This window comes from Molothrus ater, chromosome 8 (genome assembly GCF_012460135.2).
Source record: "Molothrus ater isolate BHLD 08-10-18 breed brown headed cowbird chromosome 8, BPBGC_Mater_1.1, whole genome shotgun sequence".
NCBI classification, from domain to species: Eukaryota; Metazoa; Chordata; class Aves; order Passeriformes; family Icteridae; genus Molothrus; species Molothrus ater.
The window spans coordinates 4733885-4756736 of NC_050485.2; the positions used below are offsets into that span (position 1 = coordinate 4733885).

Here is a 22852-nt window from a genome sequence, read left to right on the forward strand (position 1 = left end):
AAATCCATGGAAAATCCATACTGTGCCATGACTTAGGAATGAAAAACAATAAGGGTTTGTGTCAGCATCAAGAGTTTGTAGAATCATGGAATATCCTGAGCTGGAAGGGATTCACAGGGATCACTGATGCAGCTCCTGTCCCTGCCCAGACACCCCAACAATCCCACCCTGGAGCAGTGTCCAAGCTCTCCTGGAGCTCTGGCAGCCTCGGGGCCTGTGCCCATTGCCTGGGCAGCCTGGGCAGTGCCAGCACCCTCTGGGGGAAGAACCTTGCCCTGATCTCCAGCCTGACCCAGCTCCAGCCATTCCCTGGGGTCCTGTCCCTGCCTGACAGAGAGCAGAGCTGTTTATGAGACACCACAGCTACTAAAAGAGAATTATCTGTGCAAGGTCATTAAGCTTCAACAGGGGGCCATTATTCATCATTAATGGCTTCCTCACCAGCACTGAGTAAGTTCTACATGGTGGAAATCGTCCCTTCTGGCTTTTTATTCATTTTCAGATAATTTTTCAGGGAATACCAGCACCAGATAAGCAATCCAGGTACTCAAAGCTGTGTATGCTCCATGGTACTCTAACTCCCATCAGTCCAGATTCCCAGACAGAACCATCCAGCACTTAAAGGATTACATGCAGGCTGGTTTAGCTGGAAAGAGCAAGTTTCATTCAGAACAGCTCAAAAAATCAACTCCTGGAATGACACTGGCTGTAACTTGTCACAGACACACCACTGGTTAAATTCCCACCCTCTCTCAATACTTTTCTTTCTTCTAAATTCACAAAGCTTCATCTGGCTCAACTACCAAAAGCATAAATATAAAATGTGTTGGTTTTGTTCTCCAGATCCATAGGGTTTTTTTTAAGGCTTTTAAAACCCAGAGTGCTGCCTCCTGGGTGAGCTCAAACTCCTTTATTAGTGATTTTAAGAAAGATGGAAAGGTTAAAAAGCTTTCTGAAATTTTCTCTGTTCTGTCAGTCAAAAAAGCAAAGATATCAGTGGGCTTTTCCAGAGCATTCCAGTTGGCACAGGGAAATACAACCCTACAACATCCAGAGCCAGCAGATGGGAGCCTGACAGGTGGAGAGTCAGGACAATTGTTGGCTTTCCACATAAATAAACTGCTGAAGGAAGAAATGAATGTGAAAACACGCTATGTCATGGAATCATGGAATTTTTAACGTTGGAAAACATCCCCAAGATCACCCCAGCCAACCTTTGATTGTCACCTTGCCCATTAAACCACATTGTGCAGTGCCACATCCACTCATTCCTTGGACACATCAAGGGCTGGTGGCTCCACCATTCCATGGACAGCCCCCTTCCAATGCTCTGCCACTCCTTCATGAGGAAACATTTCTAATATCCAACCTGAACTCAAGGAAGTGGCTGGAGAGAAACACCACGTTGATGTTTGGATGGTGAGAAACAAAGACAAAAATTAAAGCAGCACCTCAGCTATGCCTGGAGCACCAGGACCTAGGGAATGGTTTCCCAGTGCCAGAGGGCAGGGCTGGATGGGATATTGGGAATGAGGAATTGTTCCCTGGCAGGGTGGGCAGGCCCTGGCACAGGGTGCCCAGAGCAGCTGGGGCTGCCCCTGGATCCCTGGCAGTGCCCAAGGCCAGGCTGGAGCAGCCTGGGACAGTGGAAGGTGTCCCTGCCATGGCAGGGGTGGCACTGGATGGGCTTTAGGATCCCCTTCCAACCCAAACCATTCTGGGAATCCAGGGTAAATTCAGCTCATACAACACAGCTCAGGATGACGCCATGACCAATCCAGAAAAGTCCTGCCTGGCCAAACCCTCTTGTTTATCCACACTCAGCTTTGCACGTTGGTAATGGAGCTGGGGGGGAAAGAAAACCAAAATTCCAGTAAGCCCACATGGCACATGAGGGACCCAGCAGCAGCCACAGGAGCAATGTCTGATCCAGCTCCTTTGGGGACATCCATGAGCAAGCCAAGTTTCCCACTGAGTGCCCAGTGAAGTCCAAAGGCTCCCTAGAGGTGCCCTGGAGAGCAGCAGGACGCCCTTCCAATAAAAAGCCAATTTCTTTGTTAAAATGGATTTATGAGGTTGGTTCAGCTGGGTCAGAAGCCCGTCATATTTTTAATATTGGCAAATTGTCTCTCAATAAAATCTACAGCTTTTAATCGTCGCTGCTTTCAATGACACCAGAAATCAATTTCACCTTCAGCATTTCACGCCTGGAGACCTGTGTGACTAAAAACAAACAAAATTTGGATCCAAATTAAGGTATTGATGCTGCAGGCACAGGCATTAAATGAAGTCAGGCCTCCTGCACAAAGCTCAGGGCACTGGAGCTCAGCACTAATGAGATGTTCAAGTCTTGCAGCTGAGTTTAAGGCATTCAACTCCAGTGAAAGAGGCCTTTTGACATCTGAAGCTCACAGCTTGTCAAGGCCTGCAGAGTTCAGGTGCCTCGAGCTGGTGGACGGGCTCTGAGCTAATTGTCACCAGTTCTGAGAGCTCAGTGCCACCCCAGAGCCATCAGCAGCCCCAGCATCATCACAGCTCAAGCTCTTTCCACATCCACCCAGAGATGAGCAAACAGGTGCCAAACAGTCTGGAAAAATGATCAGATTCCAGCTTCAAATATTTAACTTTGTTGTTTGCATTCCCCCCTTTTTCTGCTCTTTGGATCAAACCTAAGGACACTGGGTTTGGCAGGACCAGCAGAGAGAGCTTGTGAGCTGCTCCCAGGAACCTCCCAAACTTCTCTAATCCTAGGAAGGATGTTTGCTATGCCTGTAATTTGTCCTGAAGGTAAATATTTTTGACACTTCATTAGGAAGAGATCTATGACATCTCAAGAGTTGCATTATGACTGTCAGAGAAGAGAAAGACCTGCACTTAATCTTAATATTCCAGCAGCATATCTGCCTTTTGTTCTGCACAAGAAATACAGATGTCTCCTAAATCCTGCTGTGATTGAGGGCTGATAAATATGGATGATCTCAGGAATTACCAGGACAAATTCCAGCCTCCTGTGATTGAGTGGAGGTGTGCCCACACACGGAGTTGGGTCAGGATTCCAGCCCTTTGCCATCCCCTTCCACAGACAGGGCACAAATCCTGGGGTGCTCCCCCAGACCAACACCAAAGCAATGAGGATATTTTTACTCAGAGGGTGCCCAGAGCAGCTGGGGCTGCCCCTGGATCCCTGGCAGTGCCCAAGGCCAGGCTGGATTTTGGGGCTTGGAGCAGCCTGGGACAGTGGAAGGTGTCCCTGCCATGGCAGGAGTGGCACTGGATGGGTTTAAAGTTCCTTTCCAACCCAAACCATCCTGTTGTCTCAGTGATCAACTCATTCTTTTTTTCTCCTTTGCAAGAAGGTCCAACAAATGATGCCTTTAAAGCATAAATTAGTTAATCTCTGGCTCCATGTGACTGCACAAGCACAGCTTTGATGGCAGGACACCCAGGCAGGCTGGTAAACCCCAGCTGCTGTGACAGCAGCATTGACCCTGTCACCAAAAGCCACCAGTGGCATGTTTGGGACGAGCATAAAAATTATCACTAACTCCTGAGGCTGCATTATCAATGCTGATCCCAGTTTTTAGCATTATCAGCCTGAGCTAAACCCAGATTTGCTGCTCAGAGTGCAATGCAGTTGTTAATTTGAAATGTTCCCCACCTCCCTCCCAGGGTCACCCTTACCCACAGGCCCGAGGCTGCTAAGGGGGCATGGAAAATGGCAGGATTGGGATTGGGACTGGGCTGCTGAGGGTTTTTCTCCCCCTTCCTAGCAGATGGCAGCTCCAATGTTCCCAATTAGTGGTTGGCACATAAAGCAGCTTTTAGAACCAGACTGTTTTTGCCAGTAGGAATTTCCAGATTGTCGCAGATTTCCAGTTCTGATGGCACAGCTGCAACTGGTCTGTTTTAGGGGAGGTTTCTGGGTGTTCTACAGACACCTAAGCCTGGAAATTTGGGGTAGCCATTGCAATTTTCCTTTATTTCCTGTATTTCTTCACTTCCATGCTCTTTTACACCCTCATCTGGGCTCAAGCCCTTTGGAACTCCTGCTCCTCACCTTGGTTTGTCACTGGCTGCCTCAGGAATTTGAAACCTTGATTTTAAAAAATATTTATATGCATATTAAACTTATATTTAACATAAAATATTCCAAATATAATACATCAATATATAATATATCAATATATAATATATCGATATATCTCTATTATGGCATATTGATGGTTATTTTCATATATTTATTAATATTAATGTTGATATTCATATTACTTTGAATTTATATGTCAATTTATAGATGAATTTATATATCAATTTATATTTCTTCACTACACCACTGATACTGATCACTGCCCAGCTCACTCCCAATACCCCCAGTGCCAGGAATTTTTTAAGAAACACAGGTAGGAAGAAATCAGGTGAGTGGGAATTGCTCACTTTGTCCTCCAGTGGTGGCTAAATCCTCCCAGGTGCCAAAGGAAACCCAGATTCCTTTTGGCAGGCTGTCTCATGGGAAAAGGTGTTGAATAAGAGGGGTTCCCAAAGCTGGGTTTTGAAACAAATAATTGGAAAAATGGATTTTATTGTTATTTTTCTTTGGCCAATAGCAGCCAGTGCTTGATAGAATAACTTTGTGTCTGTTTGAGAGGAAGTAAAGGCCACACACATGGATTTCCTCCATGGGATGGGAATGATCCAGGTACATTCCCCACTCCCAGCCCCTCCAGGAGCCTTGACTCAGGAAGGCACATGCAGGACCAGCAGTCTTCAAAATGCCCTCAAACAACAAAGTAATTGAAATAATCTTCAATTACATGGGAAAAAAATCCCAAAGGGTAGGGAATTCTCTGATTGTGCCAGAGGAAAATAATACAAAAGTAAGGGAGCTTAGAGTAAAAAGTTCAAAAAGCCAACAAAAAGCAGGAATATGATTTTTGAAGGAAAAATGCCTGGCATTCCGGTAATATTTGTCTTAGCAGGGCACACAGCTTTTTTTGGGGGCCAGATGTTCCAGCAGCTGGAGGCTGTGCTGTTGTCACTGCAATGAGCTTTCCAAGGAGATCTTTACTCCTACCAAGCATCTTGTCTCCCTGCTCTGGGATCCATAAATCACATTTTAAGGAAGGAAAGGTTGTGACTGGCAAAGCAGTTCAGTTTTGTGCATGAGTCGTGCAACAGCCAAAGGAGGGATGAGCCAAATGTTGCCCTGAAAGCTCTCCTGGATGCCCAAGGTGGAATCTCTAGAATTCCAGAACTTGCCACTCTGTAGATTCCCTTGTCATCCCAAGGGAAAGGAAATATCAAAAGAAATCTACAGGTTGTAGGCACAGATAGGAAAAAAAAATATGGAGATTTAATAACAGATCTTAAAAAAAACCCCAAAAAACCAAAAAACAATTTTGGTATTCTCTTCGTATCCAGGCATTTTAACTGTTTCTTTTATCAATTATTTTAGCTCATTATGGGATCTCTAAGATACTTTTGAGGTGAGGAAAAGAGGAATTCCTGCTTCCCTGTGTGTCCTCAGGGCCAGAACCTGCAGCCTAAAATGGCTTTGGTTTATTTTGCTCTCTTCTGTTGAGATATTCCAAGGATATTCGATATTCAAAGGAAATAAAGGATAAAGTTCCATGAAAAAATCTGATCAGAAAGGGCAAAGAGCACAGGAAAATATTGTAAGAATCAAAGCATTTCCATCAAATACAGCCAATTCCAGAGCCTTGGATTCACTGGCATTATTTAGGCAAGATTCTTTCCCTGCAAACATTTTCAGGACAAAAACACTTTTATAAACTGAGCAGGAATTCAGACAATTCTCTTTCTTCACTAGAATGAGGACCTCTGATATTTCCTCATTTAAATCTGTAATAATTCAATAATTTAATAAATAAAGGAAGAAAAGCAGAGGTTAATACTGTTAATATTTAAAAAGCGAGAACTAATAACATTCCATTATAGGGAAAAGCCAATTCCTGCTGGTAATTTCCCTAAAGATTCTTTTGTGGGTTTGTTTCCTGAGGCAGAATGAAAATATTGTGTTTGGGGCTCAAGGAAGCCTGGTTGGAAGTCTGAGGGGGAGCGAATTCCATGAAAATACCAGTGAAAAACAAAATAATTCTAATACAAGGAAACACGAAGCAAAGATCAAGGCACAGAATTCATAATTAGAGGCTATGCATGTTACATCTGGTTTTAATTAGAATATTCCTAATGAAAAGTAGAAAACGGTCTTTAATTAAGGAAATGGGCTCTCAAATACATTGGAAATTCTGGGTAAAAAATGGGAATTGCAAAGAAGGGGAATTCAAGCAGCAAGGAGCAAATCCTTTGCTAAAAATTGCCATTTTATTCAAATATATCCCTTTTTCTTTCTTGGAGCATCACCACCTCCCAGCTCTCAGAGGCCACTGCTCATAATCCAATCAGACCCATAGAGAATAATTCATGTGGTTTATCACTCCCCAAATTAATTCTGATTAAAAATGACTTTTGGAGAATGATTTGTGGTATTCTTCTGAGCTAGAGCATCCTTTTTATCTACTTAAAGGAATCTTACTATGAATCTGGAGCAAAGCAGCTCATTATCCTCCTCTAAAAGGCTTTTATACTCAAATTAATGTATTTAAGAGGATGCTGCTGGCAGCAAACCCAATGACCTTAGAGAGCTGGGAGAAACTCCATAGGATTGGCCTTGGTATATATCAACTATTTGGATGCTGAGAGAAGTTTTTATCCAACATTTTATTGGTCTATTTGTTTCTAAGTTCAGTTTGTGTGGAAGATTATGGACTCAGGATTAGTTTTCTTCTCTCCATTTTTTTTCTTTTTAATTTTAATTTCTTTTTGGTGTTTGATTATTTTTATTATTTGTGCAATTTTGTTCAAGGCAGAGTAGAGCATGACTGAAGCAAGTGAAGCATCTGAATGTTCAGCGGTGTATTTGTGATCAATTGATCCAAAACTGATCTACATCAACTACTCTATTAATAATTAAAGACTGCAGTCTTTAATTATTCCCATAAGTTATCATGTCCTGTTAAAGAAGAACTAATGGTGGGAATTTTGGGTTGTTTTTGGAAGCTGTAGTTTTGCAACTTGCCACTTGAAATGCTGGGAGAGTTGGGATTGGCCAGCCTGGACAAGAGAAGCCCTGGGAGGACTTTGGAGCCTCTTCCAGGGCCTAAAGGGGCTCCAGGAGAGCTGGAGAGGGAATTTTGGAAAGGGATGGAGGGACAGGACCCAGGGAATGGCTTCCCAGTGCCAGAGGGCAGGGCTGCATGGGATATTGGGATGGAATTGTTCCTGTGAGGGTGGGCAGGCCCTGGCACAGGGCGCCCAGAGCAGCTGGGGCTGCCCCTGGATCCCTGGCAGTGCCCAAGGCCAGGCTGGAGCAGCCTGGGACAGTGGAAAGTGTCCCTGCCATGGCAGGGGTGGCACTGGATGGGATTTAATGTCCCCTCCCACCCAAACCACCCCAGGATTCTCTGGTTCCAATATCCCATGTTTGGGGCTCATCAAGGCTGTTGTCAGTGCCAACAATAATAATAAGATACTGAGAAAATCACTTTCTTCTCAAAATCACTCAAATGATGTGAAAGAAACTGAGCAACTGTTAATGAACGCAGAATATGAAAGCAAATGCATGAAAAACACCTCCTAAGAACCTGAATTTCCCTCTGGAATCCAAACCTGAATAATTTCTACAGTGCAAGCTCTGCGTGTACTTTATCAATGTTCGCCTAAATTTCAGCTTGGAAAGCTGCTCATTTCATTCTACTCCTCAAGAACAGACATTCATTCGATTAATTATTCTTAAACCAGGCTGTAATGGGGATTGTGTTTAACTAACAGAGCAATTACTTTTGCTTTCTAAAGGCCAGGAAAAAAGGTAACAAGCACACTGACTGCTGCAAATGCTCTGTGCTACAACAATAAATCCCAGCCTGATCCTCTGCAACAAAAGTACTTCTTAATTATTTCTAATTTTACTTTCACTAAACACACAATTATGTTTAATGCCATCCACTAATACCAATTCCTGGCTTAGGCCTCATTCCATTTTGTGCCACCAAAACCAGGGAGGATTGGAACAGAAAAAGCTTAAAGACACAAAATTGACATTTTTTTTTGCTCCTTCTTTGGGGACTGATCACACGTTTTGAGTCAAATGTTTCTGAAGGGTAAAAGCAGATTCCACTCACCACCTCAAAATTTCCCTTTTCTCCACCTATTTCTTATCCCCCTGACTGACACACAAATACCTGTGCCTAAGAAATCCTCTGGGAAAACCAGGAAGGATTTCACAGCCTGTCCACATCTCGTGGGACGACTCCAAACGTGTTTTGACATTTGTGCCTCATGATTCATTTGCTTTCACACGAGGAACAAAACGTTCCTTTCCCTAAATTACTTTGCCTTCCAGAGTTTTTTATCTGTTCCAGTGCCTCTGTCCTCTTATCTCTCTCCACAATTCCCTGGAAGGAGGATGGAGCCAGGTGGGGATGACTCAAGGGACAGGAGGAGAGGCAACAGCCTTGAGTTGTTCCAGTGGAGGTGTGGATTGAATAATCGGAAGAATTTATTCACAGAAAGGGTGGTTAGGCATTGACCAGGTAAGTGGTGCAGTCACCATCCCTGGAATTGTCCCAAAATGTCTGGAAGTGGTGCCTGGGGACATTTTTGGTGGTGACCACAGTGGTGCTGGTGGATGGTTGGACTTGATGGTCTTTTTCAACCTTAAAGATTCCATGATTCTTCAAGAGTTCTAAAGTTCATGGATTTGACATGATTCTTGGATTTGCCGCCATTTTTGGATTCCTAATTTTGATGACATAGAAGCTTCCCAATTCCCCACTTCTCTGCCATTTCTGGGCATATTTTGGGAAGGACTCTCATGAAACCAACAAAAAAACCCCCAGACAGGAACAACTTTATTAAGCTCTGACCCTTTTATCATTCCTGGTGCTCTAAATACATAATTTATTTGTTTTATTGGAAAAAAAATGAGTTTTTACTCTTGGCTATTAATATCTGATGTGAATTGTAGTCTGTATATTATATTTCCATTATTTTTCTCTCTTTAAAGATAACAAGAAAACCCCCAACTCTATGGATGGGTAATTTTATGTCCACTTTCCTCCCAGTGCAGACCTAACGTTGCTGGATTTCCCCTTTACATCCTAAACAAGGTACCACCAAAATAAAAAAAAAAAAACTTCAGGAGAAAACTGGCATTGAACATAAACCAAATATTTAAATACTAACAGATCTAAAATGAGAGCTACAAACTGGCATGAGACACAAGCTGACTACAAACAAAACCTGGGTTTTAACTCAAAATCATCCTTGTGCCAATATCAACCATTCAGCAGCTTTAGAAGATGCAAATTACAAAATTTCCTGGAAAAATCAAACCAGTGAGTACAAAATTTCCCTCTGTAAGTGAAGGTTATCACAAAAACTTCAGCCTTACCTTCACTTTAAGCACAGAAGAAAACATTCTGGCATCTTCAGACACCCCTCCAATGTACATTTTTTTGGTAAACACGGGTGCATGGTCATTTTCATCCTTCACCTCAACAAAGACCTTGGCTGTATTACCTAAAAGAGGGAAGAAAAGGGAAAATAGAATATTTTGCAATATTTTGTAACATCTCTTAGCATTCATGCATTTACAACTCAGGGAGATCATGTAAAATGAGTATAAGGATAATAAAATAAAAATAAATCCCTGAGACAGCATAGAATGCTAAAAATTGATAATCCCAGAATATTTGAGGTTGAAAAAATCCCTGCCAGCCCATGGAGTGCCAGCTGTGCCCAGTGCCCACCTTGTGCCCAGCCCAGAGCACTGAGTGCCACCTCCAGCCCTTGCTGGGACACCTGCAGGGCTGGGCACTGCAAAGCTCCCTGGGCAGCCCCTGCCAAGGCCTGAGCACCCTTTGCATGCAGAAATTGCTGCTGCTGTCCAAGCTGAGCCTCCCCTGGCCCAGCTTGAGGCCCTTTGCCCTTGTCCTGTCCCTGTTCCCTGGCAGCACAGCCCGGCCCCCCCTGGCTGTCCCCTCCTGGCAGGGAGTTGTGCAGAGCCACAAGGGCCCCCTGAGCCTCCTTTGCTCCAGGCTCAGCCCCTTCCCAGCTCCCTCAGCCCCTCCTGGGGCTCCAGCCCCTTCCCCAGCTCAGTTTAGGGATCCCTATCACACCTTGGTTTCAAGGCTTTTGATCCCATTAAATACCCACAGGTGTCACAAAGAGCTCATTAACAGCAGCTCTGCACCTTGCTTTGTCTATTTTCATTATTCCTACTGCCATGCAAATATTTAATGGCTGATTCAGTCCTGGTGTCTGTAAATTCATAAATGGTCACACAGTGTCCTGGCTCAGCAGCCTCAACACTCAATTAATTTCCTGTGTTAATTGAAATCATCCCCAATCCTGTTCTCCTCCCAAACCTGGCCTGGCCCAGGGGAACTCCACCAGCATTGCCTCCCCTGAGAGGCTCAACACAAAACACCAGAGCCTCAACACAAAACACCAGGGACTCAACACAAAACCCTACTGTTAATTTGGTTTTATTAAAGAGTTCCTGCTCCAGCCCGTTGAGCAATAAACATCTCCATCCTTCTGCAAGGGGGAAAACATCCAGCAAAAACCACGGACCCAGGTGCCAAACAGATTCCACTGTGCAGTAATCTCCACCAACATCTGCTTCCCTATTTCAGAATTGTATCATCCAGAAAGATTGCTGGAAATGATGATATCCAGTTCATTAAAACCACATTTGCAAGTGATAAATTGCCTCCTTTCTGAGCTGGTCTTCCCAGCTCCTTTCAGTGCCAGGATAATTTCAGTGTTGCACAGGTGCCACTGATCTGAGTTACTTGTACAAGGCAGGCTCTTAAGAAAAGGCTTAGGAGCTGTATGTTTAGGGGAGGAAAATGTTGATATTTCAGAATATTTCTGACATGGCCAAAAGTCATATTCTGCCTATCTGATGGTCCAGCTGATGGGAAACAAATGATGGCTTCATAAATGGAAGTGAAATGTGAAAAAAACCCTGTGGGGTTCTTCAGTGTGGAAAGAAGAGGGAAAAAAAGAAAGTAAAGAAAGAAAAGGAAATTACACTGATTGTCAAATCTCTTTCTTCTGAAATCAGATCCTTAATGTCTCTGGCTGCAATACCAAACCATGGTAGGAAAATGAGTTTCCCAGGCAGACTTTCCCTCTGTAGCTCCACCCTTCAGGGAAGAAGGTGGCATTAAAAGCAGGATTATGTGTGGACCTTGCCCTGCTGAGCCTATAACCAGTACTATCACTGGCTGCCACCAGTTTGGTGCTGGGAGGAAGATCCTGATTTCATCCATGCAAGTGGGATCAGGTGCTGGCTCACCTGCACTGGTTCTCTCTAATTCAAATTAAACATCATTTGCATATTGCTCACTTTTGTCGTGTCAGGCCAGTGTGGGTGAGGTGGCTGAGCCTTGTGCAAAGTCTGACTTGCAATTTGCTTAACTCCCCATTTGTTTAATTTGCTGGCAGCTCAGAGAGCTGCCAAAAGGCTGATTTGTTTAGCAAAGGGTGAATGCTTTGAGAATGGAGAAATGGAAGTTATTACATTAAGCACAAAGCAAATTAAATACCCTCCATATCCACAGGCCAACATTAGGACTGTCACCACTGAATATCTACCTGCATTTCAGCTTCCTGCCTGATTTCTGGCCAGAGTCCTTCATTCCAGCAGGTGGAGTGGGAAGAGGCATCTGTGAGCTCCTCCCCATCCCACCTCTGGATCCAGTTCCACAGCTGGCTGCAGGAAAGGCCTCTCCACCAGCTACAGAAGCTGCCTTCCCCTCACAGTGGAATTCTCACTAAAATCCCTCAGCAGCAGCTCTGCCATGTGGGGAAGGTCATGCCAGACCCTTTCCCATGGGGATTTTTCCCAGCCCCTCTGCTTGACTCAGGAATATTCCCTGCACAGGGGCTCTGGTGCTCCCAAATCCACCACTCCTGCACTCCCAGCCTGATGGAAAAGGCCACCAGTGAACTGCACTCTTAGAGAGTCTGGTCTAGACTCTGTCATTAGACTCCTTTTTCCTTCCTATTCCAATTTTTACCTGCTTTTCTAAATGCTGGGTGTGGCTCAGACTCTCTTTGTGAGGACAGTGATCATCACAGGCTGTCACTATTCACATTCACCTTCCAGAGGGGAAATTTGTACTCCCATATATGTAAAACCTCCCATCTCTGGTGTTCTAAGTCTGGAATCCAGCTCCAGTTACTTTCTTTCTTCATGAATTCCAGGAGTTGAAAGCAGGATTTACTCCTTGGTGGCAATTCTTGTGAGACCTCCCAGAATCCAGGTATAAAAATCTTGTAACCTATGACTGTGCTGCCTAAAGAGCAGAACAAAAAGCATCTTGCCATGGACAAAGCAGCACAGGCTGCCAAGGTGGCCAAAAAGAGGCAAGAAAATTGATTTCAGTGGTACCTCAGTCTCCTGCAAGGTTCCTTTTTCCTCTTTTTCTCCAGCCCCTTGGAGATGAGCTGCAGTGCACAGAAAATACAGAACTGCAGCTGCTTCTAAGTCATCCTCAGCTTACAGGAACCAGCTAAACAATCACTGCCAAGAGTTTTGGATCTTTCAGCTTCTATGGTTTGCATAAGGGGAGTGAAAACACCTGAAAGCTGCTCTAAAGCAAAGCTGAGGAACCTCTGAAACACCTAAAATGAGCAGACCATGGATAATTAACACAGAAAACAAACCCAACAAAAAATACTGGGTCACCAGGGTGTGCTACCATTTCATTCCCACAAGTTTTTCCCAAACATCCTTGTTGAAAGTTCTTTTCCAGTCTCCCCATCTAAAAATGTGCCAGATCCATGTGAGCCTATGCATTCTTGCCAGGCTGCAGAAATGAAGCTGAACTAAAGCAAAGATTTTTGGACACTGGGACAGCATCAAGGACGTTTTTGAGGGTTCCCAGGTGAGTTTTACTCAGTGCTTTCACCAGCAGCACTGCACTTGCCTTCTGCAACATTCCAACCCAGCCATGGATACAGCTGCTCTTCAGGCATGGGTGATTCTCACATAAATCCCTGCGTCTCCAAAAGCAATTCTGCAGGAGCAGATTTTCAAAGAACCTTTCCAAAGTTCATCTGAATCCAGCTGGGAGGGAGAATTGTGATTGGCCAGGGTTTAGGAGCACTTTGCTTTACTCCTGCCTTACAATTGCGTGGAGCAGGCTCTGTGCTTTGGCAGGTGAGTTGTGCTGAACTGCAGCTGGGCTCCAGCTCATATTCCTGCATTTGGCAGGATCAAGCAGGAATCAGCACTGAATATTTTTCAGTGGCATTTAGATCTAAACGAGCCCATAAAGACTGAAGAAGATCATCATGTGCTGTCACTGCTCGAGAGAGTGCAAAAAGAAGCAAACAGCGACGTGTTTGGAGCAGCACAGACCCGAGGTCTGATTTAAATCCATATAAAACCTCTTTTTCTAACAAATAATGACCTGAGTGGGAGCTCAGGTTTTGTGCAGCCTCTCTAAAATGCACTGCTCTGCTGCCCAAAGAAATTGGAAGTTTGTCCCAGGCTCCCCCAGAGCTGTGAGGCAGCAGGATCAGCTCTCCTGGCTCTGCTTGCATTGGGTCCATCTGTCACAACTCCTGGATTTGGGAACTGCCAGAGCAGCCAACTTGGAAAGCACTGCCAGCACCAACTTTTGCAACTAAAAACATAAGGCTGCTTTACTGTTACATCAACACCACGGGGACACAGAATTCATGCTCATATTTAACAGAATGGAATCATCATTCCCAATTACTATGAAGCAGCTGCAGAATTTTAGTTGTAAAACTCCCATTTCCATTTTATTCCCAAAGGGGCTTTTGGGTTTAGAAAAGCAAAACTGAAGGAGACAGGACTGTTGCCTCACCCCCAGCCCCCAGAGGAAAGCCCTGCTCACAGCTGGGTTCAGCAGAGCCAGGACAGTGCCTTGTACTTTGTACCCCAGCCCTGGGGGTGCCAAAGGTGCCAAACAGTTCTACCTGACTGGATAAAATGTGGAAATAAGCAATGGAAAGGTGATTTTGTTTTCTAATCTTCTGACAGCAAGATAAAAACCCTGTCTAACGTGGTCCTGTCATAGAATCATCCAGGTTGGAAAGGACCTCCAAGACCATGAAGTATGACCTGTGACCAATCTCCACCTTGTCACCCAGTCAATTAATTCCTCTTAAAAACAGAAAAAGCCATCATGGGGTTCTGTCATTATCTTTGTATCTCTAGGAATGTGAAATCACAGAATCCCAGGATGGTTTGGGTTGGAAGGAACCTTAAAGCCCATCCAGTGCCACCCCTGCCATGGCAGGGACAGCTTCCACTATCCCAGGCTGCTCCAAGCCCCAGCGTCCAACCTGGTCTTGGACAATTCCAGGGATCCAGGGGCAGCCACAGCTGCTCTGGACATGCCCAGCAATGCTTTGGTTCTACAACTGGGACCAGGTTGAATTGGGAGGTAAAAGCTTCTCACTGCCCCTCCTTGTCCATCCTGCTCCCATGCTCTTTGTCCCTTTCTCTTTGCTGCTCCCTCTGCTTCCACACAAATCCTTCTGTTCCTCCTACCCCTGACCTTCTCACCTCAAGGAGCATCAAGTCCAGCTCCTGACCCTGCATAGGACAGTCCCAAAATCTCACCCTGTGCCTGAGAGCATTGTCCAAACTCCATTAATATTGAAGGTCCTTCAGGGCTCAGCATCATCAGAATCCTCAAGAACTCCAAGCTTTTTAACACATCATCATCCAACCCAGCTCACCTTCCACTCAAATGAAGTAAAACAACACAGTAATTTCATATCATGAAGTTTCAGTTAAAGTAACTCCTTTAATGAGTTTGGCTCTGCTGAAAACAAGAATGTGACTTTGCATGATTTAGCATCATCTATGAAACCCCCAGTTTAAGTCACCAATTTGATGTTCTCATACTCCAAAGGACATCTCAATTTACTTTCTCTCCTCATATATTTATTCAATTATTGCCCCACTATCATCTGGCACCATCACTGAATGACAAGCTCAGTTACACTTAATGCACTTTCACTTTTCCCCTGCACAGACAGAAACTCCAGCTCCTACTTCTCCATAATTATTTCCTATAATACCATGACTGAAAACAATTTGATACCCAGCCTCTGAGCTTTGTGACATTCAGGCCTGTGTGGTGGCTGAGCAGTTTGTCAGGGCTGTGTTATTTGCAGAACCCCAGGGTCCCTGAGGCTGGAAAATCCCTGCCAGCCCATGAAGTGCCAGCTGTGCCCAGTGCCCACCTTGTGCCCAGCCCAGAGCCCTGAGTGCCACCTCCAGCCCTTGCTGGGACACCTGCAGGGCTGGGCACTGCAAAGCTCCCTGGACAGCCCCTGCCAAGGCCTGAGCACCCTTTGCATGCAGAAATTGCTGCTGCTGTCCAAGCTGAGCCTCCCCTGGCCCAGCCTGAGGCCCTTTGCCCTTGTCCTGTCCCTGTTCCCTGGCAGCACAGCCCGACCCCCCCTGGCTGTCCCCTCCTGGCAGGGAGTTGTGCAGAGCCACAAGGGCCCCCTGAGCCTCCTTTGCTCCAGGCTCAGCCCCTGCCCAGCTCCCTCAGCCCCTCCTGGGGCTCCAGCCCCTTCCCCAGCTCCGTTCCCTGCCCTGGACACACTCAATGTGTGTTTTGAAGTGAGTGGCCCAGAAATCCCTGCAGTTCAAGAGTAGGTCACCAACAAATTTCAGAACAAATTCCACAGATTAAGGGGTATCCAAGACCAGAAGTGGCAGCAGGTCACTGCCAGTGGGTGTCACAGCTCTGTATTAATTCAGTGTTGTATAATCCTTGGGCTGTGCACTCCAAGTCACCCAGCTCCAAATGATTCATCAGTTCAACCTCAGCAAAGCCCACAGTGATGTGTTAATTGTGCCCCATCTCCTCCCACTGCAGCTCATCAATTCACTGCCCTGAAACTCAGAGGTAGTGTTTAACCTGATGAAAATTCCTCAAAAATAAACAAAATGCCAAGAAAATGGAAAAGAATTCATTGTATAAACGCTGGAATCAAATCCAGACATCAAGGGATCTCCATCACGAAGTCATAAGTGATTCAGCTGGCCAGACACTACTAAAGTATTTTATATATTTATTTTTAATCAAATTCCTTAGCCATCCCTGCAGCACAGTGTACATTCTAAGGAATAGATGTGCTGTATAGTCATGGAGAGCCAAAGGCACCCAGCTTGTGCTCCTTTAAGCTGGCCTGAAGTCAAACCCCAATCATTATCAAGCATTCCTGAATAAAGCAATTCAGCCATCACTTTTTCTGAAGGGCTGCTCCCTTGGGAGAGCTGCTCTAGTGCAGAGTGTGAGTCAGAAGAGGGAATGGAGGGAAGGACCTGCTGACTGCCTTGTGCCTTCAGCCCTGTCAGGAAGGCTTGGAGAAAGCTGTGTGCTGCAGGGATGGGAGCCTCATCTGCTTGCTGGGTATTCCTTGGCTGTATTTTTATGGTAATAACCTTACCTGGATTTCTCCCAGGCTCCAGAAAGAACAGGCAGCTCTGGCAGGTACATCCTTGGCAGTGGCTAAACCTGCACAGGACCTCACCCTGCTCTTAACAAAGCCAGGTTCCTGACCACTGATTAACCCTGATGTATCACACACTCCACACACTCAATTCTTACTCAAGGAAAAAGAAATATCCAGGATAATCCAGGTTCAAAATCTCAAAATCTCCTGCTGGTTCTGTGGGTAGCACTGGAAAGATGAAGGTATTGGAACCCTAGTGTCTCAGGGCATCCTCAAGGTTTATGGCATGTTCCCAAATATTTGAGCACCTTCAACTAACACAGAATCCCAGAATGGTTTGGGTTGCAAAGGATCTACAAACCCACCCAGTGCCACCCTCACCATGGGCAGGGACACCTTCCACTGCCCCAGGCTGCTCCCAGCCCCAGTGTCCAAGCTGGCCTTGGGCACTGCAGCCACAGCTTCTGTGGCCAAGTCAGCCTGACAGATCCAAAAATGCACCATGGGCTGTGATCCCATCATCACCATCACCCCCCTAAAACACAGCAAGGTCCCTGGAGAGCAGTTTCAGCCTTTTCAGCAAACACCAGCGACATCTGTATGAAAAAGATGGCAAAGGAAGTATTTTTGACACTTACTTTTGGAGGGGACCCTCAGGTTGGACCTCACCACCTGCAGGGAGTCTGCCTGCACTCGGAGCTCGTAACTTTGGACACGTTCATAGTCCAGAGGCTTCTTCAAAGAGATCACTCCTGTTCTGTTGTTAATGGCAAACACATCTGGAAGCCAGCAAAAACACAGGAATTTTATGAGATGCATGAACAGGGATTTTCAGTGCCCAATGGTTTTACTTTGTGGATGACACAGTTCTCTGACACAGCCAAGGAAGTCGTTCCCTCCCTGCCTCCTTCCCTCAGGTTTGGAAAACCCCACCTAGCTCATCTTTGAAGATATTTTTAAGCAGCAGAGTGGCTTGATCTGCCCTGCTACTGGAATAACCAACCCAGCATCACAGAACCATGGAATATCCTGAGCTGGAAGGGACCCAAAGGATCAGGGAGTAAAACTCCCTGCACAGATGTGTTTTGAGTATAAATGGAAAGATGGGACAAGACACAGAGCCCACTCTCAAAAAAGGGAGGATGGGATGGGGAATTCTTTACATCCCTCCCAATAATTCTGTGTTATTTTGTCAAGGTTTCCAGGTGGAACACAGAGAGTATCCCAGCAGGATGTTTTGTTTGGATATCAAGCTCTAATCCAATATTTGTTACAGCACGGCCGAGTCTATAATCCCTTAAATCAGATTTTTAAGCAAGTCAATTCCATCAAAGCTATTTATGTTTGTATTTTGATGTGTCATGGACTCACACTATGTGGCATCCATGGGAATTTTCACACCAGTGAGAAATATTTTCCTGTAATTTTGCTAATTAATCTGATCGTTAGTTTATCTCCAAAGGCTTGGTAATGATAGATACAGAAACATAGAATGGTTTGGGTGGGAAGGGATCTTAAAGTGCATCCATTCCACTCCTGCCATGGGCAGGGACACCTTCCCCTGTCCCAGGCTGCTCCCAGCCCCAGTGTCCAGCCTGGCTTTGGGCACTGCCAGGGATCCAGGGGCAGCCCCAGCTGCTCTGGGCACCCTGTGCCAGGGCCTGCCCACCCTGCCAGGGAACAATTCCTCATTCCCAAAATCCCATCTAAACTTCTCTGTTCCAGCCTGAAGCCATTCCCCCTTACCCCGTTCTTTACAAAAAATGCCTCTCCAGGTTTCTTGTCAGTCCCTTCCAGCCCTTGAATTCCTTCCTGCTTGTCCAGATGAGGTGGGATTTCACCTCCATGACCTGAGAGCTCTTCTCCAACCTCAATTATTCTGTGATTCACCTCAGCAGCTTTACTTCCCCACAATTTCCAGTAGATCTCTGGTTCCCCATTTCCACAAGACTGAAATGCTAATCAATATGAATATGAATATGATGGCACTTACCCTCTTCATTCCCTGACACGATGGAGTACACCACTGTCTGGTTCAAGGCGGCTGCGGTGACAACGGTGACCACGGTTCCCTTCGGGGCACTTTCACTCACTGGGGGAGGCCTGCAGAGAGGGACACAAGGATTTGTGTTACATTCCTGAGCAGCAGATTATTGACACTTATTCCTCAGGTTAGTATGGCCTCCATCTATCAGGCTGCCAGAGGATCTGTTACGAGGGAAAATCACATTAAAAAGGAAAATGTTTAACCTTTGAGAATGCAAAAGTCACTGAGAAGTCAATAGACAAGAGATGGCAACCTAAAGATGTAATGATTCTTGGATCTGAGAAGTGGGAAAGCAGGGAATAATGAGAAAGAAAAACCACCACAGCCTGATAAATTGGAAGTAAAAGACAAAATAGATCTTTTCTATATATATTTTATATAAATCTGTAGATCTCTTTTATAATAGATCTTGAATATATTCAAGTCTACTAAGAAAACTCAGAAATCTGTCAGAAAACAACTCAGGAAAATTCATTCATGAGTAAAATTCCATGCCTTAAACAGGAACCAATTTGGGGCCACCTCTATGGGAATTTCCACTCTTCACAAATAACAAAAAATTTCCTGCCAACACATTTTGGTACCAAAAATCCAGGATGCTTTTCAGGAAATGAACTGCAATCCAAGGCTACCCAAGCTCTGTGAGGGTGGGCAGGCCCTGGCACAGGGTGCCCAGAGCAGCTGGGGCTGCCCCTGCATCCCTGGCAGTGCCCAAGGCCAGGCTGGAGCAGCCTGGGACAGTGGGAGGTGTCCCTGCCATGGCAGGGGTGGGAATGGATGGGCTTTGAGGCCCTTTGAACCCAAACCATTCCATGATTCTGAGCTGTTGTCTTTAAATCAGCAATCCAAACAATTTCAAGAAGTGAGAGGCTTAAGCTCATCTCAAATCCTCCCCCTCAGATTTTCCTCATGGCAAGCAGTGGTTGAATTCATGCTTCAAACTCTTCAAAATCCATTTAAAAGGAAGTTTTGACAGTCATCTATGAATGTAGATGGGGTTTTTTAAAGTATTATGCAGATGTTTTCAATTTTTAAAAATTACACTCATTCAATAGATAACAAAATATACACCAGATGAGGATCTGCTCAGAGAAGCTCCTGAGTTTGAAGATCAGTTGTGCACTGATCTTCAAAATTCTGGACAGAATCTACAGCTGCTTCTTTCCAGGGAATATCATGGAGGTATTCAGAAGGCCAAAGGGCACCTGGGGACATGGCCTGGTGGTGGCCTTGGCAGTGCTGGAGTAACAGTTTGATTGGATGATCCCAGGGTCTTTTCAGGCCTAAATAATTCTGTGATTCCATGAATATTCCATCACTGTCCCCTGTCATTTTCCAGGTGGTTTTCAAATCCTCCAACCCACAGCACATTCTCCCATTCTAAGGGCAGGGAATGGGCACAGCCCCAAGGCTGCCAGAGCTCCAGGAGTGATGGGACAGGGTGGGATTGTTGGGGTGTCTGGGCAGGGCCAGGAGCTGGGATCAATAATCCTTGTGTGCCCCTTACAACTCAGGATATTCCATGATTATATCAAAGTTGGAACCCCAGGACACAATCCCAGCTATTGAACCGAACCTTCTCCCACCAAGAAGTGGCCAATCTTCTCTTGAAGTCTGCCTTACAAACATTTCTTTGGAATCAATATTACTCTGAACTTCCAAAAAATTTAGGGATAATGAATATATAGAATTAAGTTTTGGATCATGCAATATAACAGTGATCTCCTCTTTTTTTTCACTGATGGAAAAATCCCCTTTTACCCAAACCCACATGCACAGAGCAGATCCCTCTGCTCCCACTGTTCTGCATCAGTGGTTGGAATAAAATTGCTCCTTAATTTATTAAGCTCTTAAACCATTGCTATGAAAAGCTTTTTAAGGTGCATTTAACCAATGCAAATGCTAATCTTAGGGATTAAAAAGATGCCAAAAGGCAGGGAAAGACAGGGGGAAAAGCCTTACAAAGCTGGAAGCATTTAAAGCTGGAGTTCTTTTGATGAGGTCAGAGAGGAAAATGCCATTTTTATGCTGCATTATAGATGATTTTGTTTTCTTTGTCTTCTGAAGGTGTGGGAGTGTTACAAAATACCCTACATTTCATTCCCAGCACAATTCCAGGATATTTCTGCAGTGGGAATGACCTTATAGCTCCCTCTGCCAGTGCTGAATCCAAGGGATTGACAAATCAATAATAATTAGTGAGAGGTTTTGTGTTTGCTCTGGAGGGAGGGGAAGAACAGCACCCCCCACTCCCCCCCATGATAATTGCACTGATTTCATTCCCTTCTTTTCATTCCAGGGATTGTGAACCTTCAGGAGCAATGCATCAGCTGCTGTAAAACACCCAGCTCATCCCTTCAGAGCATTCCTCTGGACTGTGGAGAAGCAAAGCAGCAAAAGATGAGCATCCAACTTCCCATATCCTGCTCTTTATCCTGTGCTTCCAGCTCTAATAACCTTTGTAAGGGAATAAACTCCTTATTTTCCAATGTTTGAATGGCTAAGATGAATAATGGTGCTTTTTTCCCCCCTGACATATTATTTGAAGGTGTTTTAGGGCACAGGCAAAGGTGTTGTAATGCCATTATTTTGCATCACTGGATGATAAAAGCTGGAATTTTTGTGGGAAGAGAAAAGCATGAGAATCCAGCCCAAACCACCCAGAAAAGGATAAGAAAACCCCTGTGGGAGTGGAAGGGAAGGGAATGGGAATTTCTGTGAGCTCAACACCACTGGGGGGCAGGGAGGGTGAAGGGATTGGTTTGTCACTGTCACCCAAGCAGGGTTGGTGTGTCACTGTCACCCAAGCAGGGTTGGTGTGTCACTGTCACCTGGGTGGGGTTGGTGTGTCACTGTCACCCGGGTGGGGTTGGTGTGTCACTGTCACCTGAGCAGGGTTGGTGTGTCACTGTCACCCAGGCGGGGTTGGTGTGTCACTGTCACCTGAGCAGGGTTGGTGTGTCACTGTCACCCAGGTGGGGTTGGTGTGTCACTGTCACCTGAGCAGGGTTGGTGTGTCACTGTCACCTGGGTGGGGTTGGTGTGTCACTGTCACCCAAGCAGGGTTGGTGTGTCACTGTCACCTGGGTGGGGTTGGTGTGTCACTGTCACCTGGGCGGGGTTGGTGTGTCACTGTCACCCAGGCGGGGTTGATGTGTCACTGTCACCTGAGCAGGGTTGGTGTGTCACTGTCACCCAGGTGTGTCTCTGCCTTCCACCCCACTGCTGACTCCATGGAACCAGAGTTGTTAAGGATGGAAAAGCCCTCCAAGACCATCAAGGCCAACCATGAACCAGCACCACCCTGCTCACCACCAACCATGGCCCCAAGTGCCACATCCACACAGTTTATCAACACCTGCAGGGCTGGGCACTGCAAAACTCCCTGGGCAGCCCCTGCCAAGGCCTGAGCACCCTTTGCATGCAGGAATTGCTGCTGCTGTCCAAGCTGAGCCTCCCCTGGCCCAGCTTGAGGCCCTTTGCCCTTGTCCTGTCCCTGTTCCCTGGCAGCACAGCCCGACCCCCCCTGGCTGTCCCCTCCTGGCAGGGAGTTGTGCAGAGCCACAAGGGCCCCCTGAGCCTCCTTTGCTCCAGGCTCAGCCCCTTCCCAGCTCCCTCAGCCCCGCCTGGGGCTCCAGCCCCTTCCCCAGCTCCGTTCCCTGCCCTGGAATTGCTCTGAAATATTTGAAACATTTTCAATGAAATGGTTCTTTCTGAACTGCCCACCTTCTCAAACCTGTGATTTTTGATTCCTTCCCAAAACTGCCATGCCCAGGATCCACATCCATCCCATCCCTGGATGTGAGAATGTCCCTTGCAATAAATGTTAAAATCCACCTGCATCCCACAAATCTCAGGGATAAACCTCAACTAAGACCCACTTTAGTCCCCATCCCACCTCAGCCTTATCCAGAGTTTTAATCTCCCCTTCTCCACACAGCCACCCTTTGACCATGACAACTTTAATTTACTTCATCCATTTCCAATCTTATTTTCTTCCATGACCATCACAGCAATGTGGCATTTAGGCACTTTAACTTTTCCACAGGAATAATAAATGATATTTTGGGAGTATCCAGGGTGGGATGGAGACTAGAAGAGACCTCGTTGATTTCTTTGAGTATGAAACCACAAAATGTGTTTGTCCCTCAGAAAATAAACAAAGCAACCACAAAGAAGAGCAGGATTAAAATAAAGACATTATTTGTGCACAAAAATACTGAAAATAAATACAATTTTTTAAAAAAAATCACTGAATTTGCT

General features: G+C 45.5%; 1 protein-coding gene across 7 annotated transcripts in view; it reads right to left on the reverse strand.

Annotated features, from left to right (window-relative positions):
• PCDH15 (protocadherin related 15) overlaps positions 1 to 22852 on the reverse strand; it is a 639096-nt gene that overhangs the window by 45414 nt on the left and 570830 nt on the right. For all 7 annotated transcript variants that reach the window (XM_054515533.1, XM_036385480.2, XM_054515534.1 and 4 more), the window contains 3 exons: positions 18536 to 18645; positions 17181 to 17321; positions 9470 to 9597 (listed from right to left, as the gene is read on the reverse strand). In XM_054515533.1, the coding sequence (XP_054371508.1) occupies positions 9470 to 9597; positions 17181 to 17321; positions 18536 to 18645 (379 nt within the window). The remainder of the gene's footprint in view (positions 1 to 9469; positions 9598 to 17180; positions 17322 to 18535; positions 18646 to 22852) is intronic.